General features: G+C 32.7%; 1 protein-coding gene across 10 annotated transcripts in view; it reads right to left on the bottom strand.

The window, feature by feature from the left end:
* Positions 1 to 23,870, bottom strand: part of ARHGAP32 (Rho GTPase activating protein 32) — a 298,214-nt gene that overhangs the window by 160,676 nt on the left and 113,668 nt on the right. For 7 of the 10 annotated variants that reach the window (XM_074400857.1, XM_074400858.1, XM_039470493.2 and 4 more), the window contains 3 exons: positions 1,485 to 1,576; positions 575 to 616; positions 141 to 225 (listed from right to left, as the gene is read on the bottom strand). In XM_074400857.1, the coding sequence (XP_074256958.1) occupies positions 141 to 225; positions 575 to 616; positions 1,485 to 1,576 (219 nt within the window). Of the gene's footprint in view, positions 1 to 140; positions 226 to 574; positions 617 to 973; positions 1,464 to 1,484; positions 1,577 to 23,870 lie in introns of those variants that run through there. The other 3 variants (XM_074400859.1, XM_074400863.1, XM_074400860.1) reach the window with 2 other exon arrangements.

Below are 23,870 nucleotides of genomic sequence, written 5' to 3' on the forward strand. Positions count from 1 at the left end.
TAAGTTTTCACCTCACCAATAAGACATCAATTTAAAAAAACTACTTCAAAGTGTCATCTATTAGATATAGATATATAGATAAGCATATAAAGGTAGAAGTGTAAATCTTAATTCAGGATCTAAGAAATATTTCAATATACCTGTATGCTGCCAAACTCAACATTCTCATAATGGAAATGTGCACATTCAGCCATCTTTGGAAAGTGACCTTTAGTGAAGGGTAATCTGAAACACATGAAATAAATAAGAAACAAGATAGTGAAATAGTAAAAATTATTAAGTTTAAGGGGAAAATACAATGGATTTAAGAGCTCATGCAAGCAAAAATATTTAATGAGCACATGCGCATGAGCCACACATATCCACACAAATCCTCTTAAAAATATACTGAATCAAATGGGTACTATATTTACTGTACAGATCAAAATAAAAAATAAAAAAAGCATCACCATAATCTCCTAATTTTGACCCAAGTCAATGTCCATTGGAACACTGCTACTTTCAGCAAATGTTATGGAAACTGTGAACAGCCAGAAGCTGCATTCCCAACACAAAGTACGAAACCAGATTTTACCTGTGAATGTTGTCACAGCCCATCAGTCCTGGAGTGGTGGACCTGGACGCAGAATGAACATTTTTATCCTTGTCTTTCCTCTACTTACACATGAAGCATAGCTATGTAACTCTACCAAGTGAAATGATGGTTTTCCTGTTTAAAACTGATACCTTCAGGTACAGGATGATTAGCCCTTATTTGAAATGACTAGGACCAGAAGAGTTTTGAGTTTCGGATTTTTTTCAGATTTTGGAATATTTGCATATTATCTATGGGATATCCTGGGGTTGATACCCAAGTCTAAACACAAAATTCATTTATATTTCATATACATTTTAAACAGAGCCTGAAAGTAACACTACACAACATTTTAAATAACTTTGTGCATGAAACAAAGTTTTAACTGCAAACACTCACGTAAGGTCAGGTGTGAAATTTTCCATTTGTGCTACCGTGCTGGCATGCAAAAAGTGTCACATTTTGGAGCACTTTGGATTTCACATCTTCAGATTAGGGATGCTCAACCTGTATTTCACTTAACAGTCAACTCTTGGCATCTATTTCATGCTTCTCAAAGGTAAGCCTGAAATCTAACAAACTCTTAACTCAAACAATAAAGATGATGTTCCTGAAAGAATGAGAGCATGCACTAAGGGTACCAAGAATGACATAGATTGTTCCATTCAAATAAATACAACATAACAGAAAATGACATAAGTTGCTTCAAGAACAAAAATAAAATATAGTTTAGATGAGTGGATAAGCTGTAGGCCTATTCCACTAACTGCTGAGTCATAATTTTAGAATTAACAATTGTGCAGTAAGAGCATATTTTTGTAAAAAGTCTAAATAAAAGTATTAAGAAAACTAAAGAATTTATTTCCATTTACAGGAATTTATTTAGAACCCACTGTAAAGCTATACTCACTTTTTCACATGCTTAACCTTCATACTGGCTGTACTGCCACACGTCTTAAGAGTAAGATCTCCAGGAATCTCAGGAACATCTGCACCTCTTGCCTTAAAAAATAAAGACAAAATATTTATGACTATTTCTTCAGTATTATACTTTTTTTAAAAAGTAGATTATAGTTTATGTTAATAGTTCTGCTGACTTCGTACCTACAAAATATACCTTGGTTTAATAATCTCTTCTTAAAATTATAACTACTTGAGTTTTAATTGTTAAGAATATAAATTATTCGACTAACTTAAATATTCAGGTTTACTGTGCAAGGGAAATTCTTCTATGAGTATACGAATTTTCATGCTTTTGTAATCAAATTATAAAACCAGCTATTATGTGTCTCAATACAAATTAAAATCTCCCCCCGAAGTTGGAATAAAATAACCTTGGCTAAAATTATAGACATTAAAATGGTAAAGTAAACATAGAAATTAAGAGATTAAAACATGTATTTCTCATACCAAAATCTGAACACGACATGTATATAATACTTCCAAAATACTCTTTAGTCTGTCATATTTTTCATAGTGGTGAATTCTTAACTTCAGTGATACAATCAAGTATATGATTTTTTAAAAAACAAAATGAAAAATCAAAAAGTTCTTACTCTGGACAAAAGTGAAATCAAAATATCTATCTTAAAAATAAAAATTTGTGCTACAATACCTGTGATTTATAATTTAAAAAAACTTAAGCTGAATTATGATAGCCCATGCCCCATGATTCAATAGGTGAGAATAATGTGGGATAAGCAGTTAAACTAAGTTGGGAGAAGAATCACAATCTTAACTTTTGTAATGTTCTTGTGAGAAAAAAAACCCAAAACAGTTGGGATACTTTTTTTTTAATAGGGCTTTTCAAAGACATAAGGTAACAACGTATGAATTCATGAGAATTAGCCCTTGTTATGTCATCACAGTGTGCTGGGTTCAATTTTTGTTGACGAGGGCTTTTTTTCTTAGTATATTTAACTATTTATAAGGGTTGACATTTCATGATCAAGCCTTCACAGATGTATTTTTATTTCTTCTTAGAGTTCTCCCAAAGAAAACAGAGTACTACTATATTCTTTAGTAATGAAATAGAACTCATTCCATCTTGCAGCTATCATATAGATTCACTGAATCTGTTTATAAATATAAGATAGCATCTTATTTTTCCTCTATATTGAAACAAAGTTATTTCATAATCCTAGTTATTATTTCATCAATACTCATCATTCAATTATACCCTACATACTAAAAAAAATTTAAGACTAAAGTAAAAGTATATTTTATAAAAGGGAAAATGAGGCAACATCCTAGAAAAGAGATTGGCAAACTTTTTTTTAAAGAGCCAGCCTGTAAATATTTTAGGTTTGTGAGCCACATTATCTTTGCCACTATTCAATTCTGCTATTGTAGTGTAAAAGTAGCCACTTGTAAATGACCAAACACAGCCATGTTCCAATAAAACTTCATTTGCAAAAACAGGGACACGCAGCCAACGAGGTAAAGTTCACAAATCCCTGTCCTACAAAGTTGGTGCCACAGCAAAATAAATTATGATCCAGTTTTTATATTGTGTTGCCCAAATTGTTGCCTCATCTTTCAAGAAGGTATTTAAAAGGCTTGGACACAAATTTCTAGTATGCATTTTCTACATTCACTCATTCAATAGTTTTCATTTTCTTTCACTTATAGAAAAGAAAAAAACATTGACAAAGAAAGATATGATTAGATACATGAAAAGGTGAGTACAAACAGACATCGGCATTCTAGACTCTAATAAAGATGGCAATACAATCACCTACATGATATATCAGACTAATTATAATATCCTAGATGAATATAGTATTAAGTATTAAGAATTGAGTGAACAATATATTTCTAAGGACAAAAAAAGGAAACAGTATTCTCCTCCAGTTGGTCATTCAACTGAAAGTACTTTTTCATGCACTATTCTGCAACAACCTCGATCACCTGGTTTTGGCATTTAAAAAAAAAGTGAAAGTGTGACAATACTCTTTGATCTTTTATGATGTCTGCGCAGCAAAATTTACTTGACATGACAGGTTTTCCAAGCTTAAATTAGCATTAAAACTTCTAATAAAGTGGCTTTTCACTATTCTGTATTATTCATAAATTGACTTAAAAATATAAAAGAATTTTAAAAATCCACTAGACTGAGTTAATAAATGGTGATTACTTTATTTGGCAAACTGGAAATTGAAATGTTAACTTTCTTTTGAAAACAAGCTCTACAGGCTAGCTAGGTAGGCCACTGTTCCTAAATACATCTAAAGAGAAAACGAGAACACCTGCCCAGCCTATAATCCATATGAGGGAGGAACATCATGTACCACACACCTCTGCAACCACAACTGACTGGACTGTAGATGGAAACATGACCCAAAGGTAAATCCACAGGCTATGCAAAAGAGCCTGATGGGAAAACCTCTGCCTAAAAAGACAAAATGATAATAATTAGGCCAGTGAACCAAACAATTGGTCCAAAAAGCTTCAGAGGACTCAAGAAAATATTTTTGAATCAATAGTTCAAGTAGTCTGTGACTATGTAGTTCTTGTCCAGCAATATTTTCCTATTTTCCTATAGCACAGAAAAGTTCTAGGAATATCCTAGTCTCTCAGTATGTTTTGGTGAATGAACAAATACAATACACTTTAACATAACAAGGTTTTATCATTTACTCTTTTAAAATACAGCCAGTAGAATTGAAAGGAAAGCACTGTACTATTATTCAGTCACCTGATGAACTAATATTTTCACCTACATATTTTAAAAATAAAATAAATTATCTTAAATTTCTATTCAGAGCACATAGCTTGAGTCACTTATTCTGTCTCTCCAAACCAAAGATTAAGAAAGTTCTTCTTTAGAAAATAGTTCATTAACTGATATTCATTCATAAAAATAACATAATTTTCCCTATTTTTTCATGTTATAATCAGCACTTAATTATGCTTCCAAAATAGAGTTTATAATATCATCAACACAGTATCAGCACCATTCATCAACAGAACATTCAAAAGACCTCAAAAAGCAACTGAACATATGTTCATAAAAGCACACACCATTTACATTTAAACTTTCTATGTATCTATCTCTAGTAATTAACTGACTTCCTAGAAAATTAGACAAAAAGTTTAAGGCAATTAATAGATTCAATAACAGTTTTTATCTCCTCACTCTTCCATACTTGTTTACACTATATAATTCAACATATTCATTATCCCTTCCTATACAACCCTATCCTCAAAATCCAACTCAAATCCACCTAGTCAGTTTAAGCCTATACCAATAACATTGCCAAATACTGATACTTTCCTTCATTAATCTTTCAAAAGATTTATCCCGTAAACAGCACATTGGAGTATTTCATTGTATTTTTATTCATTTTTAATGCAAACTGCCATGTAGTGTTCTCTAATAAAAGACTTTTCCATTCATCAAGAGGATAAATTCCTTGAGCATGAAGCCAATGGAGTAACGTGTACATATTTTACTAGTATTTGACATCCACGATCCCCATCACAACACTAAAATTTAGCACCCTTCAAGGAAAACGGTCAAAGAAACAGTACTGTTAACTACCCTGGAAAAGCAAATAAAGATTCTAATTTTTTAATTCTCCTAGATGGTGTTATTATCTGTAAAAGTCTACAGCTAACAAAAAGTAATTTTAATAGCTCTAATTTTATGATTACTGTTTGAAGCACATTGCTAAATAATCTGCCAGAGAGCCCAATCTAATTCCCATTGCTACCAAGTATGCAGAAGAGTGCCTATTTTCTGACAACCTCACAAACATTAAATATTGAAGCTTTACTGTTTTCATTCTGATAGGTACTTCTTCAGTTCTTCAGTTTTCTTTTATAATTAACAAGATAAAAGAGTTGAACATAATTTCACATTTTAGTGGGCATGTAGTTATTACTGTGTGTAAAACTCTTAGTCTTATATTCTGTATCTTCAAGACTTTTAAAAAATTAAGTTAAAGCTAGTGATATTTGTATGACATAATATGCCAATATATTTAATAGCTTTCCATTAAAATTATAAGCCTCGAAGTTGAAGGCCTTACTTGGCCCTTTTAACTTCAAGACTTACTATAAAGCAATACTAAGTAAGACAACATGCTATTGGAGTAAGGATAAACAAATGAATGAAATATAATACAGACCAAAAAAGGCCCAAACATATACAATAAAGTTTATTTATGGCAAAGGAACTAATGCAATTCAAAAGAACAGCATGCCCAATCAACAGGTATGGTACAGTTTTTAAAAGTAGGCAAATAAGAATAAAACTTGAATCTTCTCTTAAATAATATGCAAAAATTAATTCAAGATGGAAATTCATTCAACATGAAAAATAATAAATCTTCTAAAAATAAACACAGAATAATAAATCTGAGGTAAGTAACAAGAAGCAAAAAAAAACTACTCATAACAGAAAAAAAATTAATGCATTCAATGGCATCAAAATTACAAACAAGGAACTTATACTTAACATATATCAAGAAAACTCCTTGCAACAAAATAACTAATAACCCAATTTTCAAACTGGCAAAAAAAAAAAAAAACTCAGCAAGTATTTCACAAAAGAGAATATAATAGCCAATAACCTAGATACTCAGTGTCATTATTCATCAAGAAAAAGCAAAATAAAACCACAATGGAGTAACAGTGCATACCTGCCACAAAGCCAAAATTAAAAATAAAATAGGACACCAATATCGGCAAAGATGCATTGCTGGTTAGAGTATACAATAGTATAACCACTTGGGAAACTGTTTGATAATTAATTGGTAATTCCTACTAACCATACTCTATGATCCTACGACTGCATCCCCAAATACGTATCCCCCTAAATTGCTTCATATGTACAACAAAAACTTGTACATAAATATTAATAGAAGCTTTATTTATACCTACCAAAAAAAAGAAATATTACAAATACACGAACAGTAGAATCAGTGAATAAATTATAATATATACATATATAGACAGATATGTAATGAAATTCTGTTTGAAAATAATTATTAATAATTAAACAATATGAATAGATTTAACAGTTGTTATAGTACATGAAAGACAGAAGAAAAAAATCATGCTGTGTTATTATATTTATATGAAGTTCAAGAACGGATAAAATTATTCATAGAAATAAGAAGTGTTACATCATGCTGGTGAGAAATATGAAAAAAACCTTACTAAGAAATATTTTAGATTTTGGTGTGGGTGGTGGTTTCACAGAAGTATACAGGTCATCAAGTGGATGAACATTAGTGTATTTTACTCACTTATGTGTGTATTTGTGTTAAACTTCAATTAAAAATGAATAGTTACAAGGTCAAGAGGGAATTTTTATAGAAGTTTAGGTGGTTCTACATTTGTCGGGAATAGTTATGATAACCATGGAAACAATGAGAAAGGAGGAAATAATATTCCATAGAACTGAAAAAGAATGATGTTTTTCAAACTCATTTTATGATACCGGTTAACTCCAGACCTCAAAACTAACCAAGAGACTTGATACCAGCGATGACGAAAATTTCCACTTAAAAACTACCAGGAAACTTTGATAAAATATGTAAACTAATACTTGAAAATGCTAAATTTCAAGCATACCGAAAATAGCATGAAAGGCTATGATCTTTGAGAGAAACAAATGATTTAAGATGGGCTCAATATTCACTCAAGCTGTTAACCTGCAAGCATTTCTCAACACAGCAAGGACGACACTCCAAACAGAAAGCAGTAGTCTTACTAGGCAGTAGAAATGGAAGTTACATTCTAAAGCTGCCGCATAACTGGATCTTACAGAGAAACTCTCAGAGAAGAAGAAACCAAAAGAAGTACACAAAAATGTTTTATATATAAATTAACCTGAAATAATTGTCATTCCTAATCTCCACATATACAAAGAGACCTAAAAAAATCTATTCAAAATAGCATAACCAAGAGAAAAATTACTAGCCAGAAAGAGACCCAGAAATAGCAAAAGTATTGAAACTAGCACAAAAAAAATATAAAAATACTTTGTAAGTATGTTCAATAGACTCCAGGATATATAAAACAAAATAACAAACGTAAGAAAAAATATTTTAAAAATCAATGACTACTATAGATGAAAAATATATCTGTAATAAAAAAATATTAATAGCACACATGGCAGAAGAAAAGACCAATGAACTTGAAGGAATGGCCAGAGAAACTAGATAAAATTAAGCAAAGACAGAAAAAGGAAACAGTCCTAGTGAAATGTGGAATAATAAGTATTAAGCAATTTAACATATGTGTAACTGAAGCAATTTAACGTATGTGTAACTGAAGGCAAAAAAAAAGAAAAGAAAAATGCCTATAGCTGGAGGGGCACAGAAGGGGTGTTACAGAAGGAGTAGAGGAACAGAAAAAAATAGTTTAAAGAAATTAATAAATTTTCTAAATTTCATGAAAATTATAAACATTCTGACTCAGAAAACTCAATAAATCTAAAGTATGAAAAACATAAAATCGAACCAAAGCATATCCTAATCAGATGGTTAAAAACTATCAACCAAAATCAAAATGTAATAGCATCCACCAGAAAGGATACCCATGATGCTCAGAGGAACAAATATGAGAAAGGCAGAAAAGCTAGATTAGTTCTTTCAAAATGCTCTTTAAAACGACTGTCAACATTCTATACCCAGCAAATGTATATTAAAAAAGAATATGCAGCTTAAACTATCAACCAAAAGCAAAATGTTAATAGCATCCACAAGAAAGGATACCCATGATGTTCAGAGGAACAAATATGAGAAAGGCAGAAAAGCTAGATTGAGTTCTTTCAAAATGCTCTTTAAAACGACTGTCAACATTCTACACCCAGCAAATGTATATTAAAAAAGAATATGCAGTTTTCAACCTCTTCCACCAATTACAACTAAAAACTCTACAGAGAGCAAAATAAAATAAAAACATGCACCTACTAAGAACTCTTAAAAAAAATGAGAGCAGGTGGATTAGAGAGCAAAGTCAAAAGTTGATGACTGAGCAATATAGTGATGGTATGCTTCCTGGTTTGTTTCTTCTCTGTTACTTTCTGGAATTTACTCAAGGATAGGCTGAATTGGGATATGAGTATATCAGGTATGGTCAACAAAATGCTTATGGAAGTACATTTTTCTTGCCAGAGGACTAGAAAAAAATGACCCTTAAACATGGGGAAAATAGCCACGAGGATTTTTCCCTTTTTTTCCTTTTCCAGCCTGGCTCCAGGAGAGACCTGGAATCAGAATACAGTATACTAGTTGTATTAGTCTATTACAGCATTGCTACAAAGAACTACCTGAGAATGGGTAATTTTCAAAGAAAAGAGGTTTAATTGGTTCACAGTTCCACAGGCTCTATAAAAAGCATGACTGGGGAAGCCTCAGGAAACTTACAATCATAGTAAAAGACAAAGAGGAAGGAAGCATGCCTTACATGGTCGGAGCTGGAGGAAGAGTGAGCAGGGGGAGATACTATACACTTTTAAGCAAACACATCTTCTAAGAACTCACTAACAAGAAAACAGCATGGAGGAAATCCATCCCCATGATCCAATCACCTCCCACCAGGTCCATCCTTCAACTTTGGGGATTATAATTTGACATGAGATTCAGGTAGGCCCACAAATCCAAACCATATCACCAGCTGAGTAGTGGTAAAAGGACTTAAGAGCCTGAGTGAAAACCCATTTTTGAGTAGAGAAACAATAAAGGAAGACTATTGTATAAGGACTGTGGGGGTAACCTTTGGTGTTATTTTCTTTCTCTTCTTGTTTTACTTAGACCTGACAGCAGCCCCAATCAGAAAAAAATGGTGCGACTTTTTTTGTTTTTAATTTTAATTTTTAAGTTCTACGGTACATGCACAGGATGTTCAGGTTTGTTACATAGGTAAACGTTTACCATGGTGGTTTGCTGCACCTATCAACCCATCACCTAGGTGGTAAGCCTAGCATGCATTAGCTATTTTTCCTAATGCTCAGGACAAGTTTTAAAACTCTTAGAGAACTTCATCTTTCTCACCAAATAAAAGAGGGAAAGCAGCCTTGGAGAACCAGAGAATGTGGGCAAAATCCCCAATAAAAAACAGCAGGTTGGGCACAGTAGCTGACACCTGTAATCCCAGGACTTTGGGAGGCCAGGGCAAGAGGATCACACCCAGGAGTTTGAGGCCAGTCTGAGCCACATAAGGAGACTCCATCTCTACAGAAAAATTTAAATGTTAGCCAGGTATGGTGGTATGTGCCTGTAGTCCCAGCTACTCAGCAGGCTGAGGTGGGAGGATTGCTTAAGCCTGGGAGATTAAGGCTCCAGAAAGCCATGCTCATGCCACTGCACTCCAGCCTAAACAACAAAGCCAGATCCTGGCTTAAAAAAAAAAAAAGAAGAAGAAGAAGAAAAGGAAAAAAAAAAAAAACAGGGTAAGACCACAGCGATTGTCATGAAACTGAACTGATGTTGAAACCACCACCTATAAAAATCTAGATGAAACTTCAATCTGAACCCAACCAGGCTGGTATCTAATAAAGCACAAGTCAATATTCTCCAGAGGATTTCAATATAAGTCAGAGTATCACAGCATAATATTCAGAATGTCCAGGACATAATTAAAAATTACTAGCTAAATAAAAAACCAGACAAATATGAGCTATTTCCAATGCAAAATACAACCTAAAAATGTCAAATCTGAGATGAAATAGATGTTGGACTAATCAGACAAAGCCTATTAAAACAGGTATTATAATCAAATGCATTAGATATTGGAACCAATGGAAAGACTTAAATTCTCTTACAAAAAAACTGAAAACCATTTTTTAAAAACCCAAATATAAATTTTAGAACAGAGCAATGTAGTACCTCAAATAAAAAACACTAACTTGGCTTAATACCAGAATGGAGATGACAGAGAAAAGAGTCCGTGAACCTGACCACAGACAAAAATTATGCAATCTGAAGAAAAAGTAATTAAAAATTTTTAAAAGACTGACAAAATATAAGAGAATTATAGATAGCTAAGGGACAATAGCAAAAGATCTAACACTCATGTGTATGAAGTCTCTGAAAGTAATAAGAAACACTCGTAGAGGAAAAAAAATTGCAAAAACATTACATATTTGTTGAAAGATATGTATTTTCAGATTCAAGATCATGAAAACAAAACAAATAACATCAAAAAAAACTACAAACCATAACATCATAATCAAGCTGTTGAAAACCAAATATGAAGGAAGTATTCTAAGAGCATCCAGAAAAAAAAAAGTGTATTATATATTGGTGTAGGGTAATAAGGATTAAAATGACTGGATTTCTCATCAGAAACCAGAAGACAGTAAAGCAACATTTATACAATGCTGAAAGAACTTTCAACCCAGAAATCTGCAGCAAGTGACAACATCCTTCAGAAATGAAGTAAAAATAAGTACATAATAAAATAAGGGAAAACTACGATAATTTTTCACCAGTAAATAGGCTCTAAAAGAAATGCTAAAAGAAGCTCTTCAGGTAGAAGGAAAGTGATAACCCAAGTGAACTGAAATCTAGCCCTTCTGGCATGAACAAAGAATAACAGAAATGGTGAATAATTAGGTAAACATAAAAGATTATTAATTTCCACTGAAGTTTAAAGTATATGTGCTAGTTGAAAGAACAAGTTATAAAACTGTCTGATGAAAGTTTACATGATCTGCATAAAAACTATAACATAAAGATTGCAGATAAGGAAATCTACATGGTGGTAGAATTTCTATGTTATACTTGAAGTATAAAATAATGATTTTAGGTATAATACGAAGTCAGTAAATTGGAACCAAGAGTATATAAAAAAGATAAAACACTATGATCAAGCAGATTATCCCAAGACTGCAAGGGAGAAAATAATAATACAGTCATTTCTAAGGCAGTAAAAACATCTGAAAAAATTCCAAATCCTATTCACTAAAAAAAAAAAAAATCAGCAAACTAAAAATAAAAGAGAACATCCTTAATGTGACTTTTTTTAAAAAAGTAGCCCAAAAGAAACTAAAGGTCTATAGTACTTAATGATGAAATATTTAAAGTTTCAAATATGATATCAAGAACAAGAGAAGAATGTATGTACCACATCTATTCATCATTATTCTGGAGTGCCTCACCAGCATTATCAGGAAAATAAAAGAAAGAGAAGATTGTGCACATATGAAATTTGAAATAATTTATAAACTCAGAATTAATCAAAGAATTTACCATGTTCTCTAACCATAAATACACAAAAATTACCAAGATTGGTAACGTATTAGCAACAAACATGCATAACATAAAATTTTAAAGCCAATTTTAAAATACCAATTATAATAGCACTGAAGAAAACATCAGATACCTAGCAACATATCTAATAAATGTGAAAGACCCTGCTATGTTCTGAACATCTGTGTTCCATCAAAATGCATATATTAAAACCTAACCCCCAATGTGGTCAGGTCTTCAGGAGGTGATTAGGTGATTATGGCTTTGCCCTTATGAATAGAATTTGTGCCCTTATAAAAGAGATATGAGTTGGGGGAGCCTGTTGTGTCTTCTACCATGTGAGAATACATAAAAGATGCCACTTCTAAGAAAGAAACCCTCACCAGACACTGAATCTGCTGGATTGATCTTAGACTTCCCAGCCTCCAAAACTATAAGCAATAACTTTCTATTATTTATAAATTACCAATTCTATGTTATTCTCTCATAGCAGCCTGAACAGATTAAGACAGAATTCTACAATAAAAACTATAAACATTGTTCAAAAATTAAAAGACAATCGAAATAGATATATTATATACACACATGCCTTATTTGCATAGATTAAATGATGCAATAATGTCAAGGTTATCAATTCTTCCCCAACATTATCTGTAGACTTATCTGCAGAAATTGGGAAACTAATTCTAAAAATCTATGTAGAAACACAAAAGACAGAGAAGTATCAAGATAAGAAGGGTAAAGCTGGAAGACACTTCCTATCAGAGATAAAGTTTTACTATAAAAGTATAATAACTAAGACAGTGAGGTATTTGGTCTAAGTCTAGAAAAACGGACCAAAACATCACAATAGAGAATTCAGACAGCAGCCAACAATATGGTGGTCTGACTCATGACAAAGGTACCGCAGCAATTAAGTCAGAAAAAAGATGGTCATTTCAATAACTGTACTAAGTCAATCAGATTTCTACATGAATAAAAATGAATGTTGACCCAAACCTCACATCATGCACAAAAATCAGGTATTAAAACAATGGTTACCTTTGGTGGAAAAGATACTGACTGAGAAGTACTCAAGAAAGATTTCTGAATTTCAGGAAAAGTTATACATTTAAATCTGGGTGGTAGTCACATAAAAAGAAAATGTAAGTGAAAAGTCATAAAGCTGTACAGATAAGATCTGTGACTTCTCTGTATGTAAGATATACCTAAATTAAAAAGTAAATAAAATTAAATAGGAAAAAACAGACAATAGTAAGAGTGGAAAATTATAGGCTCATCTCATTAAACACAAATGCAAAAAAATAAGCTAAAAAGAATAATAAACCAAATCCATCACTTTGTTAAAAACAAACATTATAAGCAAATTAAATTTGTTTAAAGAATGCAAGGATGATTTGGTAATAGAACATCTATTATTATCATTGTTAATTACAATTACAATGAGAAAAAAACATTAGATTATTACAATAGATAAGAGAAAAACTGTCTGATAAAACTCAACACCCATTCATGGTAACTATCCAGCAAGACTTCTGGTTCAGAGTGGTAGGCTGAAAACATATCTACCTCTGCTCTCTCTTAAATCCTACCAAACTAACACTGATTTTTTCAAACCATTTCTTCTTATACTGACAAAAGTACAAAACGCCGTATGTATAAGGTTATTCTTTACAAGACTGTTTCTAGCAACTAAAGGGTGAAAACAACCTAGATGTTCATCAATAAGAAAACAGTTTAATATACTGTATTGCTTCGACACAATGGAATAGTCATAGCTATAAAAGGAATGAGGAAAATATCAATTTATTGCTATGAAGTAGTCTTCGACATATATGAACTGAAAAAAAAGCGTGTTATAAGAACAGGTTACCCTTTAATTAAAGTACTGTAAATATAAAAACATACGTGTGTTTTCTTACACTTAAAAAAATAGGAAGATAAACTAAAAACTAATTTGGATGCTTAGCTAGGAGAGAACAAAGAGAAAGGAATGGAAGACAGATTTTTCTGAATGTCTAGGTTTGTAGTTGAGCTTTTGGGGTCATGTAAGTGTTTTAAATATTAAAATTAAATTAAATTAAAATGGGATGAAAGGGCAATCCCTAAGATCAAAAACCAAATAAAACAAATGAACCTAATTATAAGTTGGTGCCTTAAGCACACAGAGAGGAATTAACCTCAAATGACAGTGAAGCAAAGTATTAATAACATATCCTTAATGGGATACGTTCTAGAGATGAAAGGAAACAAACTGTACAGGAACACTGACATTATTATTCCGAAACTATTAAAAGTAGAAGATTAAAGCAAACAAAAAGTTGTCAATGTCACTAAAAACTAAGGTTTTAAGCATAAGAGATACAAATATAAAATCGAAAAAAATTAAATAGAAACCCATATGCATTTCTTTTTTGAGGGTATGTGTCTGTGTGCTTAAATAAGGCAGTTAGAATGACAGTTGACAGTCACATGCAGATGATGTATTAAATCGTGATTATGGCACGGCATACAGTGTTTTGTGATATACTTGTGCATAAGACTATAAAATGAGAATTCAGTATTAACACGGTTAAATAAATTCGAAGCTGATTACTGAAGAATGTTCAGTGTCGATTACTGCAAATTAACATGCAGCAGGAAGGAGACAGAATATCACAGGGCTTTTTTATTCTTTTGTCAACGTTTTTATAAAAGCAAATTAGAATATGAGACATACATTTATCAAATTTATAGATAAAAGAAAACTGAAATGGACATTCAGAAACTCTGCGTCAAAGAATTCAAAGAGATTTTTTAAAGCTGCCAAGACAAACCAAATGAATGTGAAGTTTATCAAGAATAAAAATTGAAACCCTGAATTTAAATTCAAAATTCAATTATATAAGTAAAAGGATGAGGAGCAAACTGTTTGACAACAACTCATGTAACAAGATCTGAGTTCTATAGTTTACCACAAGCTTAATACAAGTCAAAAGTATATCCTTACTGGTAAAAAGTCAATGCCATCTTAAAAAGTCTTACAATATCTCTAACAAGAGAAGTATTTGTATCCCTATAATCTGAACCAGTTAAACCACACAGAGAACAGTTCATCCCCTTCAGGAAAATATAATTTGATATGGAAAACTTGCAAAGTAGGAATTTGCAATGTTTTATTTTGTCTACTTCACTGTTTCCTAATCCAAAAAATATTCTACCATTCCTCCACTGTACAGATCTTTAAAGAATCAAAAGCTTCTTCTCTTGGTCCCATATCCAAAGTGCTAACATTGGGTAACTGTAAACGGACTTAAAGGTAGTTTAACACACTGTGTTCTGATACAGAACCATAAAGCTGGCTACTTCTACATTCAGCCCCACCACAAACCCACCCTCTTCATATTATTTATGTATGTGCCTCACCCCTTCAAAATACTATAAGCTCCAACCTGACAGATGTTAACAAAACACTAATGAGCATTACTAACATTTAACTAAGAAAACAAAACAGGATTTGAAGAGATGTTCAACATAATTACAGAGGTGAAAGGTATCTCATTTAGGCATTCCACTGTAAAGAGGAAACAGAACAAGAAAGAAGAGATTTGCACAGTGTGTTAATCACAGTATTTAAATTAAATTAGATTTTTATCACAAAACCTACTATAACAGGCATATAAAAGTTCAAAAACAATGATGTTTTAAAAATGAAAAATGAGAATAATGAGAAACAGCTTTCCCCTTATCAAAATTTTGTATTTTAAAACTCTGTAAGATTGAAAAGAATGGCATAAAAGTCATAAACATTACTTATTAGAATATGAATTAATAAAACTGTTTTGGCAAGTAATTTGGGAATCTCTGTATTAATCAGTTAAGTAATTCCCTATAAAATAATAGTAAAAAGAAAAAGCAAAGCTCATCATAAAGATATTCATCTAAATGAAAAATACATAAAACTCAGTCTTATTAAAGAAACAGCAATAATATGTCCTATTTTATGGAGTACTATATAATCATTAAGTATGTCTATCAACATTTTCATTTAACATCAACAACAGATTGTACATATATTCCTCCCCCCAATCGGTTTTATGGATTAGTGAAATTAAAATTTCTGGAATATCTGTAATTTCCATTGACAAATGTTATCAATTGATATGGTTTGGCTGTGTCCCCACCCAAATATCCTCTTGAATTTAACTCTCACAATTCCCACATGTCATGGGAGGGAAAGTGGGAGGCAATTGAATCATGGGGGCAGGTCTTTCTTGTGCTGTTCTTGTGATAACGAATAAGTCTCACAATGGTTTTATAGAGTTCTCCTGCACAAGCTCTCTCTCTTTGCCTGCTGCCATCCATGTTAAGACATGAGTTGCTTCTCTTTGCCTTCCGCCATGATTGTGAAGCCTCCCCCGCCATGTCGAACTATAAGTCCATTAAACCCCTTTTTCTTCCCAGTCTTTATCAGCAGCATGAAGACGAACTAACACATCAACGTTATCACACGTTAAACATATTATGAAGCATAAATAACAGAGAACACCTATAAGACTGTGGCAGGCAAAATTCTAAAGAGGGTTCCCCCATCCCCCAAGATTCCCATCCCATGGCTTTACAATCAGTCTAATTACTGCTGAGAAGACAGGCTGCAAATATAATTAAAATCCCAGGTCAATCTTAAAATACAAAATTATCTGGATGGGTCTTATGTAATCGCATGAGCACCTCAAAAGTAGTTTTCTCCAGCTGGGAGCTGAAGGGAAAGTCAAAACAAGATTTGAAGCACCAGGTACCATCTGCCTGAGGGGGTCATATGAGAGGAAATTCATGCAGCCCCTGAAAGTTTTGCCCCTCACCCCAATAATGATAGCCAGCAAGGAAACAGGGACCACAGACCTACAATCATAAGGAAGTGGATTCTGCCAATAGAATCTACAGATGAGAACCCAGCCCAGCCAATACTGCAATTTCTGATTTAGGAGACCCAGAGCAGAGAAGCCAGTTCAGCCTGCCCAGACTTTTAACATGCAGAACTGTGAGATAACAAATGGGTATTATTTTAAGCCCTTGAACTTAACGATAATTTCTTATACATATTCAACAAAAAATGAACACTAACAACATCTAAGACCTTAAGAATTTCTGAGTGATCTCAGATTTTACATGCTCCTGTACCTCTCAAGCAAGTAAAACTCTTTCTTCCCAGGACTTGGCATATAAAGACTCAGAAGCTTTTGCCTCTCAGCACTCCCAGGACCCCACGGAATGCAGTGACTTCAGTACTATCCCAAACCACCTTCTTAAAGCTTCCTCAAATGAGTAAGCTACGCACTTGAAGGCAAATCCTGAAGGAACGAACAAATTCTGCAGGTAGGATAGGTAACTGGAGGGAGGTAAACACATCTGACACAGTTCGATCATCAGCTCTCCTTTCTCCCTGGCAATCTTGCATTTTAAGTGTGAAGTCTACAATCTGTTCCATATCCCATTCTGCAGCTCTCAAGACAACCACTCTTTTCCCCTAAAGGGAATAAAATTTAATTCCCTTCCTTTTCCATGGCAATGCTTTTTTTAATTCCTCCTTCCAAGGTGTCTACCATTATGTCCACCAGCCAGTCTTTTACAGAGATATCTCCCTTCCAGTGAAACTGCCAATTCCTTTACCTATGACACCTCCCATAGTATACAACAGGGAATATGCAGTTTTCCCTACACTGCACAACACGTTAATAATCAGGTAGAACCCTTATGTTTAAATGGAAAAGCAAGGAAATACAAAATTGTATATTGTCCATAATTATTTTAAAAATCATATTCCGAGACATGATGGGAAAGGAGACTATATCACCAAAGCAATAGGTTCTTTGAAACTATTTGAAGACATTTGTACAAGAAAAATGTGCTTACATGGATGTTCTGTTAAAAACTTTCCGCATTGTAAAAAGCCTATACCAAAATAATCTCACCACCATGGGAAACAGGACTATGGGAAAGCCTCTTTTTTGTCTTTTCACTTTTCTATATAAGTATGTTTTATTTTTTACAAGGGAAAGGGCAAAAAAGAGGAGAAAGAAAAAAGAAAAAGAGAAAGTAAGCAAGTTAGCTTCTTCCTCCACTGTATATTACTTACAGCAACCATTTGCAAACGTAAAACAACCTGTCATAAATAAATGAGATTAGATAATCTATTTAACTACAATATGCAAAGCTAGGTGTTCATATTTATAGTCAGTTAAGAAAAAACAAGAATAAAAATGCTTCTATGAAGAAATGTGCCCATGTTATGGGAGTAAAAAATATTTTTTGTTAATCACTGAACCAAATTATGAGATATCTGATACAAGCTAGAACCACAGTGGAGACCCCTCTCAAAGCAGAAAAAGAGAGAAAGAATACCCTGGGGCTCTTCCCCTCTTCCTGCTCTCCAGTCTTCCACATGTGCTTCCCATTTGCTGAACCTAACCAACAGCCTGCTGGCAAAGGAGCCTGAGAAATGCTGTTTGCCAGGATTGGGCTGCTACAGTGGAGAACAGAGCAGACAGACGGTAGGATGTCCCAATTCCAGATCTATGACATTAATTACTTACATATCTAGTATAGGTTCATTTACATAAAATGCTCTCATACTTTGACAAGGCACCGTAGTCAAATAACACACATACGTATATTTATATACATGAGATCAATTGAATGAACAAAGGTTTCAATGCTAAATTTGTACTGTCACGTCACAAAAGGCAAACCACTAATCAGAATGGGTAGTTAATAATTAAAAACAATAAAAATGAATCTTAAATTGCTTTGGAAAATCAGCAATAATATCACCAAACACACATTCATGAAGGACATCAAAATACAATCAGTGTTAAGTATATGCTACCATCAAAGTGGACCAAAAATGTTCTTTTCTTAAAGGGAAAAAAAAAAAAACCACTAAAATATGCACAGGGAGAGTTTAATAAGACTTGATCAAAGTCTTCTTTCTGTATAGCAAAATACATCTGAAATTAAATCTGAGAAAAAACTGACTTTTTGCCACTTTCTACTTTTTTCTTTAACAGATTCAAATTTTACTGTATTATCTTTATTATTTGTAGTCAGAATTTGAGAGAGGTCACAGAAACTTTAGAATAATGTTATAAATATTTCTGGAAATGATGACAAAAATATCATTTCTGCTTAAAATATAGTGACAAAGGGGAAAAAAGCTTGGCCTCTTAAATACAAAAAAAAATATTTAGGAGCTGTCTATATGCTGGTAAAACTGCATATGTATACATGATAAACTGAATAAATGAGATTTTAATACAAAATTTGGGCTGTCAAGAAAGGCAAACAAAACTGCCCGTTTCCTGCCAGTTTAACCATAGGAAACACACATAACAAATTTCTGAAATGACATGTTTATAGAAGCTTTTAACATACAATTGATCTAAGCATTGTCCCCTTTCTTAAAAAGAACAGAGACAATACACAGGAAATCCAGTAATAATTATCAATAAGTAGTTCTCACTTATCTGTGATTCCACTTTTCACAATTTCAGTTACCCATGGTCCAAAAACACTAAATGGAAAATTGCCGAAAAAAACAATCTATAAGTTTTAAACTGCATGTAGTTCTGAGTAGTGTGATGAAATCTCACACTGTCCCGCACTGCCCCACTCCATCCCGTCCTGCCTGGAATATGAATCATCCCTTTGTCCAGCGTGTCCACACTGTGGACTATCTGCCTGTGACTAAGGAGTCATCTCAGTGACCAGACTGACTATCACAGTATTGCAGTGCTGATATTCAAGTCACGCTTATCTGACTTAATAATGGCCTCAAAGCATAAGAGTAAATGATGCTGGCAGTATGGACATGCCAAAGACAAGCTGGAAAGTGCTTCTGTAAGTGAAAAGGTAAAGTACTCAACTTAGTAAGGAAAGAAAAGAAATCACACGCTGAGGCTGCTGAGATCTACAGGAAGAATAAACCTTCAATCTATGAAACTGTCAACAGTTTACTGTTAGAATTCTTCTATTTTATGTAAGTTATTGTTGTTAATCTCTTACTGTGCCTAACTTATAAATTAAACTTTATCAAGTATATATGTACTAGAAAATCACAGTATATATAGTATTCATTACTGTCTGCAGTTTCAGGCATCCACTGGGGGTCTTGGAACACATCCCCCTTGGATAGAAGGAAACTACTGTACAATCAAAAAGATAGATTAATTAAAACTATGGTATATTACGTTGAACAACAATGTCACTGAAGTGATTCTTAAAAAATAAGTATGTCACAAATAAATTCAAGGAACTTATTTACATCTCTGAATATTTCCAAAACAATTCTGATTCAATGAAATAGACTTACTGCTGAAAACAGACTACAATTTTCTTCACTTATTCAAAAATGTTGCAGATCCCTAGAAAAATCATCACCGTACAGTACTAAAGAACAAAATAATTGGGCTTTTGTAAGTTTATATATTGTGAGTTCAGGTAAGAGTCTTCACAAAATGGCAATAATTCTTTAAAAGATACACCTTCTAAATCGAATCTGTGAATACTGCTTAGTGATTTCTCTTAAAATTCTTTTCAGAATTATACACCTGCATCAGACTTGATAACAGCCTAGCGATTTTACTTAAAAAAACACATGTAAGAAAACTCAAGAGCTCTGAACTAAAAATAGTGCTAAATAGGGAATATTTCCTAATGTCTTAATATCTGGGCACCACAGACCAGGCTCAGGAACACATCCTCCTGAGGATGTGTTATCTAGCACCACCGATGTGGAAGTGCTAAAAACCAGAAACAGGAATCAAAGAAGGTGGCAGGTAAATTTCAGTAGCTGGATAATTTACAAAGCACACAAACAGCCATCAAATAAGCCCCACGGGTAAGTTATATCACTATTCTCATTCAATTCTCTATTTTGAGTAGGAAGAACAAGATGAGAAAATTGAAGGAAGAAATATGATTTCTGAAAGTGATTATAAAACTAGCTCTTTTGCAGCAAAGGTGTTGCCTTAAACTTCACTTCCAGAAAATATCTCCTCAGAGAACCAACTAACCATAAGAAAAAATTATTTAGGGGTGATGTTTAAAATAATTTGGAAAAAACTATCAGAAAGCACCAGTAATATAATAATCACAACTCCTCTGCTAGGCAATGGCTAAAATTAACACATTCACATATTAGCAAAACTTTTAAATGTTGTGAAAGTTATACTTTTCTGTAGTTGAGACTCCTTTCCTTCATCTCACTCCCATATTATTAAAGATAATCCTATATTCAGAAGACTTGATAAAAATACAGGGTTCCAACAATGTATATAATTTTACCAGATATTTTATACAAAGTTTCCCATGAAACTCTAAGAACATTACCTTTACAGGTACTTTATTATGGTAAACTATTGTTGGTCTTCAGTGCTGCTAGAAAATGACACTGATGTCTTTCTACACTTGAATTTTGTATACATTAGATTGACTAATAAAAATGTGCATGCAATATTTAAAGATATATTTAAATGATATAAATTCTGGAAAAAGAATATGAATAGAAGGGTAGAAGAAAACAAAGACCACAAACTAGATGTTTATTTGGAAAAATTTCTACTAAAAGAAGAAATGGCAAGATCCTAGACTACCATGACACTCCATTTGAGACCTAGAATAACCATTATTCCTTCACCTGCATGTTTCATGTAGTTTTCTCCTTAAATATTTTGTACGTTTTAAAGAATTTCTGAAAGGCTATACAACAAATTCTATCAGTAAAAGTAACATTCAGATCACCTAATGACTTAAATAGCCTTATGTAAAATGTAGTTTTCAGTTTAGTGATTAACAGTAAAATCACACACTTAAGCATTGGTTCAACAATTCAAATGATTATAGACTTTATGAAACTGCCAATTGTTAACACTTTTGACCCATAAAATTAGCAATTTCATAGACTCCAACTTAATATATCACAGAGCTCTGAGTAATTTATTAAATAACTTCAATAACTAATACCACTTGATTCATGCCAAAGAAGTCACGAATCTTGAGACAGACAGGACATGCCATGGGAGAGGATAGGACAGAGACAGACTTAGCAGTTAACAGTTGTTTACTGAAGAGCTCTAAACAAACAGGCAGAAATTCAAAACCAGGGCTTTGCATATTAATGAAAGGTTACATTTATGATGGTTCACAAAGCAACATAACATAAAACATTCTGCTTTTAAAGACAGTGAGATGATAAACATCACTAGGTCCTCTGAATTAAAATTCACTCATCAATCAAAATAAACAGCTCAACATCACACAGTAATAAAAGAGCTAAACATATTGATTTAAGAAATATTTGCAAATACTTTTTCTTTTGTTCAAACTGCAAATGTTTTTACAAGTTGATAGGTAAAAAGAAAGAACCTGTCTGAGTTTCACCTTATCTATGATTTCAATTATCCACATTCAATTACAGTCCAAAAATATAAAATGAAAAATTCTGGAAATAAACAATTCAGAAGTTTTGAACTGTGTGCCATTCAAAATAGCACGATGAAATCTTGCAGTATTCTACTCTGTCCTTGCAAGGACATGAATCATCACCAGCATATCCACGTTGTATATGCTACATATACATTGCTATATATAAAGTTCAGTACTCTCCGTGGTTTCTCTCTTTCTCTTCATATTTTTAATATTTTATTTTCAGAAAGAGCTTAATATTTAATTGATAAACAATTACACCACTGACTGTAAATAAATACTTTACTTTTAGTAATTCAAAAAGACTATAGCATTTTATTAGATTTCTTGAAATACTGTATCTAGTTACAGATTTATGAAGAGCACATAACCATAAATTACAAAAGGATAGAACCCCGTTTCAGGTTTTGCCATTGTTTTGATTTTTTTTTTTTTTTTTGAGTTGAAGTCTTGCACTGTTGCCCAGGCTGTAGTGCTGTGGTGTAATATCGGCTCACTGCAATCTCTGCCTCCTGGGTTCAAGCAGTTCTCCTATCTCACCCTCCCAAGTAGCTGGGACTACAGGTATGCGCCACCATATTCAGCTAACTTTTTTGTATTTTTACTAGAGATGGGGTTTCACCATGTTGGCCAGGATGGTCTCAATCTCCTGACCTCATGATCTGCCTGTCTTAGCCTCCCAAAGTGCATTACAGGCATGAGCCACCACGCCCAGCCCATTTTTTAATTTTTAAATGATTATAATGAATATAACATTCCTTAAATTTTTAACAGTTCTAAAATTTATGGCTCCTTTTTAGATATATATATTAAAATAACTAATGTTTTGACATCATAACATAAATCAATAAAAATTTAATACTTAAGTCCTTTTATCTCTGAAGTAACTAAAAAAATTAACCAAATGGAATTGTTTTGTATAAATACTCTATAAAGGGTTCCCTAAATAAAAAAAAAAAAAATTTCTCAAAGTCGTATTTCACCTAAAAAAAGGGGTCCCAAACTTGCTAGTCTTACTTATTGCATAAAATCCATATTATTTTTGAGAGAAATGGTGGTAAAATTGTGGCTCTAATTTCATTTATACTGTTTTCATCATTCGCTATACACTTTTGCAACCTAGCAATGCTTACTTATTGAGAGTGATGCTTTATTTTTTTTAATGCAAGAAGGATTATGGCACCTGCCCTCAAGGAGCTCACACATAAAAACATTAGTGAGAGTATAAAATAAGAATATAATGAGATGTTAAAATGTATTTTATAAATAGTAATTTCTATAAGTGCTTAGACAACTCTCTGTGGATTCCAGAAGACAAATCAGTAATTTTACAAATATACAGCATATGACATTTTAATACAGAGTAAACAGATCACCACATTAAATACTAATGTCACCCTTTTTCCATTCAGTAAGTTCAATGTAGATTTATTAAAGATTTAAAAATTGTAGGAGAAATGGGGGATTTAAACATAGGTAAAAGAAAGTTACTGACTATTCTTTCACTAGAATGCTGGCATCTCTGAGGATTACCTGCTTCCACAGGGGTAAGAAATTTTTTTGTCTTTTTATGTGGTTATTTTATAACTCTGTAGGGATGGAACTTACCTTATAGAAAAATGAGAATG

This window comes from Saimiri boliviensis, chromosome 6, assembly GCF_048565385.1.
Source record: "Saimiri boliviensis isolate mSaiBol1 chromosome 6, mSaiBol1.pri, whole genome shotgun sequence".
In the NCBI taxonomy this organism is placed as follows: domain Eukaryota; kingdom Metazoa; phylum Chordata; class Mammalia; order Primates; family Cebidae; genus Saimiri; species Saimiri boliviensis.